The sequence below is a fragment of the Neovison vison genome, chromosome 7, assembly GCF_020171115.1.
Source record: "Neovison vison isolate M4711 chromosome 7, ASM_NN_V1, whole genome shotgun sequence".
NCBI lineage: Eukaryota > Metazoa > Chordata > Mammalia > Carnivora > Mustelidae > Neogale > Neogale vison.
The window spans coordinates 113,166,910-113,174,992 of record NC_058097.1 but is presented as its reverse complement, the minus strand read 5'-3'; the positions used below and the strand labels follow the sequence as shown (position 1 = coordinate 113,174,992).

General features: G+C 39.8%; 1 protein-coding gene across 1 annotated transcript; it reads left to right on the top strand.

The window, feature by feature from the left end:
- The first annotated feature begins 6,200 nt into the window (after nucleotides 1–6,200).
- Nucleotides 6,201–7,137, top strand: LOC122914015 (putative olfactory receptor 10D4). Its single transcript, XM_044260657.1, is given in 2 exon segments — nucleotides 6,201–6,719; nucleotides 6,721–7,137. Coding segments are annotated over 2 exon segments (936 nt in total).
- Nucleotides 7,138–8,083: the final 946 nt, after the last annotated feature.

Genomic DNA, 8,083 nt, shown 5'->3' with positions numbered 1-8,083 from the left:
AAATAGTGCATCTACTCTGGAAAATAGTGTGGTGCTTCCTCAAATAACTTAAAATTACCGTAGGATTCAGCAATTCCATTTCTGAGCATATATCAAAAACTGAAAACTAGTTTTGGAAAAGATATTCATATTCATAGCATGTTCATAGCAGCATTATTCAGAATAGCCAGGAGGTGGAAGCAATCCAGGTATCCACTGATAGCGAATGGATAAACAAAATGTGGTCTATACATACATGGAATATTACTCAGCCTTAAAAAGGAAGGGAATTCTGACTCATACTACAACATAGATAAACTTTGAGGATATGCTGTTAAGTGAAATGCACCAGTCACAAAAAGGCAAGTGATAGAATCGTGGTTGCCAAGGGCTGGCGGAAGGGAAAATGGGTAGTTGTTTAATGAATATAGAGTTTCAGTTTTGCAACAAGTTTTGCAAAAAGTTCTGGTGATTGGTTGCACAACAGTACAAAGATACTTAACACTACTGAGCTGTAACACTTAAAAATGGTAAAGATAGGACCACCTATATGGGTCCCTCGGTTAAGCACTGACTCTCGGTTTCAGCTCAGGTCATGAGCTCAGGGTCATTAAATCAAGCCCCCGGTCAAGCTCCATGCTCAACACAGAATCTGCTTAAGATTCTCTCTCCCTCCCCTTCTGCTCCTTCCCCTGCTCACACATGCTCTTTCTCTCTCAAATAAATATATCTTTTTAAAATGGTAAAGACAGTAAATTTTATGCTATATGTAATTTACCACAACTTAAAAATAAACCTGATTATCCACTTTTCACATATCCTGTGTTTTTTTAGTTTGCTAGTTCTCTCCCTGGTCTTGTAACTACATATACCGCTGAACCCTCTCAGATCGCAGTTTAATTGTTAAATACCTTAGTCTGATGTGGGCAGAGAAGAGATGTAGCCTGAGGTAGCCTTCAAGGGATCTTACCATTCACTGAGTGCTCGCCCCTTACCCAGCGCCGTGAAACTGATTTATGTATATTATCTAATCTACCTATGTAAGAATGCTGAGATCATTTTGTAGAATGTGAAACAAGGTGTGGGGGTGTCAGCTAAATTTCCCTAAGTTGCACAGCTTGCTTGTGGTTCCAACTAGGATTCTAGCTCCCATCCTCATGCAGCTATACATAATCTAGCAATTTTGCTGTAACTTTGAAAACAAATGTTTGACCTTCTACACACACTGCCCAAAAAATCTTATTCCAGCTTTTTTCCTTTTACTACCTCTGATGTATGAGAGCTATCCCACATTATTTCTAATTTCCGCCTTCAAGCCCTTCAAAAATCCATTCTCTTAACCAACTGTAACTCTTCCTTTTATTTTCCACAAGTTACTCTGGCCTTTTCTATTATTCATGAATCTTTCCTTCGCCTTACCCAATACACTGACTCCATAAAACAAAGGTCCAGGGAACAGGACAGTCAAAGACAAAATTCCTATAGCAGGCAAAGCAACAAAGAGATTGTGAATACTTGTGCCTTATTTTTTATCTTCATATAAATGCATCTGTGTATAAATGGATGGTTGAAGAGAGTGTTCACCCAAATATTAAAAATGGGTCATCCAATCTGGGGTGATTTTTACTTTCTTCTCTATGGTTCTGCTCTACTCTTAACAATTTTACAATAAGATTGTAACATTTAATTTTTAAAAGAACTATTTTCTTTCTTTTTTTACATTCAATTAGCCAACATATAGTACATCACTAGTTTTTTATGTAGTGTTCATTGATTCATTATTTGCACACAACACCTAGTGCTCATCACATGATGTGCCCTCCTTAATGCCCATCACCCAGTTACCCCATCTCCTTATCCACTTCTCGTTCCACAACCCTCAGCTTGTTTCCCAGAGTCAAGAGTCTCTCATGGTTTGTCTCTCTCTCTTCACATTCAGTTTTCCCTCCCTTCCTCCATTATCCTCTGTGCTATTTCTTATATTCCACATACAAGTGAAACCATATGATAATTGTCTTTCTCTGATTGCCTTCTTTCACTTAGTATAAGACCCTCGAGTTCTATCCACATCAATGTATGTCTGATGTCTGAATAATATTCCATTATATATATTATGAACCACATCTTCTTTATCCATTCTTCTGTTGAAGGACATCTTGGCTCTTTCCACAGTTTGGGTATTGTGGACGTTGCTGCTATGAACATCGGGGTACATGTGCCCCTTCTTTTCATTACATCTGTATCTTCGAGGTAAATACCCAGTAGTGCAATTGCTGGGTCATAGTGTTAAAAGAGCTATTTTCAAGAGAAAAAAGAAAATAGACATCTCATTATGGGATCAAGAGACGCTAATTATGCAAACTGGAAAGTTAAAAAAAAAACAATTACTTTGAAGGAAAAACTGGACAATCATTTCTAAAACCAATAGTGTAATACATATTATGTTGTTTATAAATTGTGTCTAACTCATTTGTAATAAAATGTCTTAATCCCATGGAGTGTGGTTCTGTGTTTCTCATCCTCATTAGTTTCTATCCTCAGTTGGCTCTAATTTTCTGAGTGTTCCCAGAAGATACCTGTGGGGGGGCTTTCCCTGAATCCCAGAATCAAAGTCTGGTTATCAGAATATGTTCAGGTATGGAAATTCAAAGAGTAAAATATTAAGTTGAGTCCTGGTGTCATCAGATCAGGCCAAAGCAAGGCAATAATCCACATACATTCTCAGTAGCATCTCTCTGGCCCAGTGACTATCTTTTCTCCTTTTTCCTGACCAAGTATCTCAAATTCCATAGCCCAAAGATCCTCCTTATTTGTTGCCCTCAGTGTATTCTAACTCGCTCCAACATCTAGGATTATCTCTTCATATTCCCTCACTCTCATGACACACTCTAATGCAATGCTGCTGAAAACCTTCTTCGCATTTCTTTGAGCTCCTCATAAAGAGATCATCCATCACCTTTACAGTGACCAGCCGAGCCCTGAATAATCATTTCCCACTCAGCCTCTCAAGCCTGATCTCTCAATTCTTTTCCTCTCTTTCTTTGAGTCCTTTAAGTGGGCTGTCCTCCCTTTCAAAGCATTTGCACATGCTTTGCCCCCACCTAGAACATGCTGTGCTTTCCACCTCCTGCACCCTTACTCACTCATCAGGTCTCAGACCAGATGGCATTTTCCCAGGGAAGTCCTCCCTGACCTTCAGGGAACACCAGGTAGCTACAAATTATTATGTGCACCTATGTTCTGACAGGCAGGAGGAACATGAGCAAACACAAATACTCTCCCATTACAAGTTTTCAATCCATTCAACTTTTCTTCCTAGTATTTGCCATATTAAATAATTATAAATTATATATATGATAATTTGATTAATGTCTTTCTTCTTTTACTAGACTGTCAGCTCTTTGCAGGCAGAGACCAAGGACAATTCCTGTTCACCAGAACATAGCAGTGTTATTTTTTTATTTGTGAGAGAGAGGGGGAGAGGGAGGGAGGGCAAGAGGGTGCACAAGTGGGAGGAGGGGCAGTGGGACAGCAGACTCCCTGATGAGCAGAGAGCCCAACATGGAACTCGATCTCAGGACCCTGATCACATGACCTGAGCCTAAGGCAGAAACTTAATTGCAGAGCCAAGGAGGAGCCCCAGAGATTTTATTTATTTATTTATGTATTTATTTATTTATTTAGAGAGTGTGCATGTGAGCAGTGGGGAGGGGTGAGAAGAGAGGTAGAGGGAGAGAGAGAGAGGGAATCCCAAGCAGATTCCACTCTGAACATGGAGCCTTGGTGCTCTATCCCAAGACACTTAGCCAATATCAAGCGTTAGATGCTCAACCAACTGAGCCACCCAAGTGCCCCCTAAACACTCCTTAAGCACAAACCCTGAAAATCAGAAACCATATGGCCAAAAGTCCTAAGGACTAAGTCCAAGTCCCAGTTCCTTTAAGAGTGACCTCCATGATTTGTTCTTTTATCCTAACTTTCCTCGTCTATAGAAGATTCCATCAGAGTTTTATGAGGTTAAATTAAGACTATAAAAAACTCTTTGCCTCACAGACTTAAAAAACTTATTTTTGAGCAGAAGGACTATGTCTGACCACAATTTCCCAGGTTGTTCTGGTTCTCCTGGCAAATAATAATGCCTTCCCTGTCATAACTGGTATTTGTTGGAACAAATGAATCCATGTGTGCACAAATAAGCAAATGAATGAATGTATTTAATGAGAAATTTGGTAAGTCATTCCTTGCCAAAAAAAAAAAAAATACTTCTAGAGTATATGAGGAATTTCACTTGGAAGCTTGAACAGATGTCAAGCAATATAAAACAGATGCTTCAAGTGATAGCTAAGTATTTTCTTGGCCTCTTAGCATGCTTCTTCTCTTTTTTTCCTGGCAATAAGCCTTTCCACTCTCTTTTGGAGAACTGCCCATCTCCATTCCACTGTACCCTGTGTGCTGGCCACAGAGGTAAGCATATGACCCAGCCAAGGAATTCAGATTTTAATCTGGAGCTGAGGCACATGAAAGCAAAAGGCAGCTGAGCCTGACTCATCTGGTGGTGGTGCTCAGGGAGGCCATTCCATAAATTCCTACTGCTGAGGGCCCTAGAGCTGCCCTAGTTCCCACCCGTCCATGTGACTGGTTTTCCACTCATTTATTTAATTCTCTGGGTTACCCCCAGTTACTGTTGTTTGCAATAAATCAATCCTATCATACAGTGCAGTAAAATAACATAATTTGTTTATTATGATAACATACACATAACATGGACATATATAGTAAATACATATATGTGCATATTAAGTGTGTGATATATGCACCAAATGAATATTTCAAAATTATTATTCCACTGAAGTATACTTTACAATGGAAGTCAGAAAAGATTTAGTCTTTAATCATTTTCCTCCCCTGCACTCTTTCTCTCTCTCTCTCTCTCTCTCATTTCTAAGGTCCAATTAGTCTAAGTATCTAACTGCTCTTTTGCTCAATTAGGGTCCCTGACTTGGAGGATTAATACCCAAAGGAAGAGAAAGTTATTTAAAATCATTTGGCAATGATTTCAGCTCCTAGAGTCGGGAGTCTGCAAAGGAATTAAAGTACATTTAGATTTGTGACATTCTATCTGAAAGTGACTGAGAAGAGTTCAGGATATCCACCTGCAAACTATAAGCTGATGGGGATTTAGCAGAGGAGGTCTCCTTCCTTCACTGGGGAAGGAAAGGAAAGCAGCATTCAGTAGCCCCAGCCAATTACGTCCCCTGATTGCCATGTAAGTCCCGAAACCTTGCCCTTCACTTCTCTTACATTGGCTCTCACTCCCCTCATAATCATCAAAAAAATAAAAAAAATAAAAGTATAGATAGATAGGGAGATAAAGGGCTTAAGCAATAGCCTTCATGAGTTGATCTATAATTTAAGGATCTTAGTGTATTGGAAAAGTTAAAAGATATCAGCATTTTTCAAAATATGGAACTTGGACAGGAGCCTCCTCTACTACCACTGGACCTTCTGCTGCCTTAAGATTAGGCTAGTACTTAGCTTAGGTCTGGTTAAACAATTATAGACTCTGGAGACTGAAATGGACACTACCAGTTACTCATTGCGCTAAATTCAGGAAAATGGAGGCTACCGGGTACTCACATGCACTAAAATGCAGTGCATATGGACTCTGTTAATGCAGTCTCATGTTCATGAAGAGCTTTCTGAGACCCTTCTTTGGAGAGTTTGCCATTGTTGATCTCATACCTAGGAAGACAGTGTGGGAAAGATTCTGTATCTTTTGTACGTGTGGCTTATAGTATCAAAAATGGTTTTTGGAGAGTTCATGTGGGCAAATGGTCTTAAACAAATCTAAGAAACTTGGATGGGTCCTTGTTTGTAACACAAACATTGAGTCTGCATAGTTATCCTTTTAGAACCACAAAGCAGCACTAGGAATCAATGTGATTTAATAGTTAACATGAAGATGGAAGATAAGAGACTGGGCATGTAGGGCTTCTTTGTGAGATCATAGTAAGGTGCATCTTTAAATAGGAACTGGACCTACAGAGAGATACCCAGTATGGAGAGAAGCAACCAGATAAAGACAAGTCTACTCTGTAGACATCTGCGTCATCTGGTTCCTTTTCAATTTCACTGGTTTAAGCACGGTTTATTTACATACCTATTAAATTTAACCACAGATTTCTTTCCACAGACATCTAAGAGTTGGTTCCTCCATAGAAATGAGAAATCACACAATGGTGACTGAATTCATCCTGCTGGGAATCCCTGGGACAGAGAGCCTAGAGACTGTCCTCTTCTTCCTGTTCCCCTCATTCTATTTGTGTACTCTCTTGGGAAATGTGCTCATCCTTACAGCTATCATCTCTTCCTCTGGGATGCACACCCTTATGTACTTTTTCTTGGGAAACCTCTCCATGTTTGACCTGGGTTTCTCTTCAACAACTGTTCCCAAGATGCTGTTATACCTTTCAGGGCAGAGTCAAAGTATCTCTTTTCAAGGCTGCTTGTCCCAGGTCTCCTTCTACCATTTCCTGGGCTGTACTGAGTGCTTCCTGTACACAGTGATGGCCTTTGACCGCTTTGTCACCATCTGTTATCCCCTGAGATACATGGTCATCATGAACCACAGGGTCTGCGCCATCTTGGCCACTGGGACCTGGATGGGTGGCTGTGTTCACACCATCATTCTAACTTCCCTCAGCTTTTAGTTGTCCTACTGTGCCTCTAACAAGGCAGACAGTGAACTTCTGTGACATACCTGCTGTCTTACCTCTAGCCTGTGGGGACACATCTCTAGCCCAAAAGGTAGGTTTTACAAATGTTGGTCTTTTGTCTCTCATTTGCTTTGCTCTTATCCTTCTTTCCTACACTCGTACTGGGATCTCCATATCAAAAATTCGCTCAGCAGAGGGCAGACAGCGAGCCTTCTCTACCTGCAGTGCCCACATCACTGCAATTCTTTGTGCTTATGGGCCGGTAATCATCATCTATCTCCAGCCAAATCCTAGTGCCTTGCTCAGTGAGATAATTCAGATATTGAATAATCTTGTCACCCCCATGCTGAACCCACTAATCTATAGCCTTCGGAATAAGGATGTAAAATCAGCCCTGCGAAGTGCATTTCATAAGAGAGGCTTTGCTATGGAGAAAAAGTGAGAAAACCTACAGCTTTGCTGGGCAAAGTTTGAGTTTCTGTTTCTTAGGACAAATTCTCATTTGCAGATTCCGAGATATTGAGATAAGTTTAAAAATATATGTCTTTTTCCTGTTTCCCTCTGTTTTATCATGAAAGATGATTAATAGACTCACTTAGCGGACAGTGAACTGATTGTTATGCTGCATAGAACTTTCTCCCAGATCCACCATCCTCCCTAAAGCATTTCTTAGTTGTTTAAATCTCTGAAAGGTAAGAGAACATATTTTTTTCTCATAATCTCAGTTAAAAACAAATGCACAAAATCTAGAGAGAAAGGAGGATAGAAAAAATTTCAAGAATTACAAGATTAATACAGAATACCAGAACTGAATATCCTTCCTTTTTGTAGAGCATAACCTCCAACTTTCTGCTGATCAACACCAAAACTCAAACCAAATTAAGTAACGTGTAGTTTAAAGTTAGATCTTTCTCATGCATAGTCAAGTGTGGTTCAAAGATTTTTCTAGTGTGTGCATTCTTCCAGGATCTGAATATTCTTCTTGCATTATTAGCTGCCCAAAAGGCTATGAACTTGAATCATTTTCTTATTAGCTCCTAAAGGAATCCACTTTAGTTTTGTAAAAAATGGTAAAAAACAAGCAAGCTAATCAAGTTTAAATATGTTACTACATGTTTTTCCAAAACAAGGAACACTGATTTATCTTTGTTAGAGAAATCCCATGTTAGAATTTTCACTCAAATTCAGGTAGCAGTAATAAATTTCCTTCTCCAGAGCACCTAGATGGCTCAGTCAGTTAAGCCACAGGCTCTTGATTTCAGCTCAGGTCCTGGGATCGACCAGTGTTGGGCTCTACATTTGGCATGGATGCTGCTTAAGGTTATCTCTCTTTTTCCCTCTGTCCCGCCCCTGCTCATGCTCTCTCTCTGTCTCCCTCTCTCAAATAA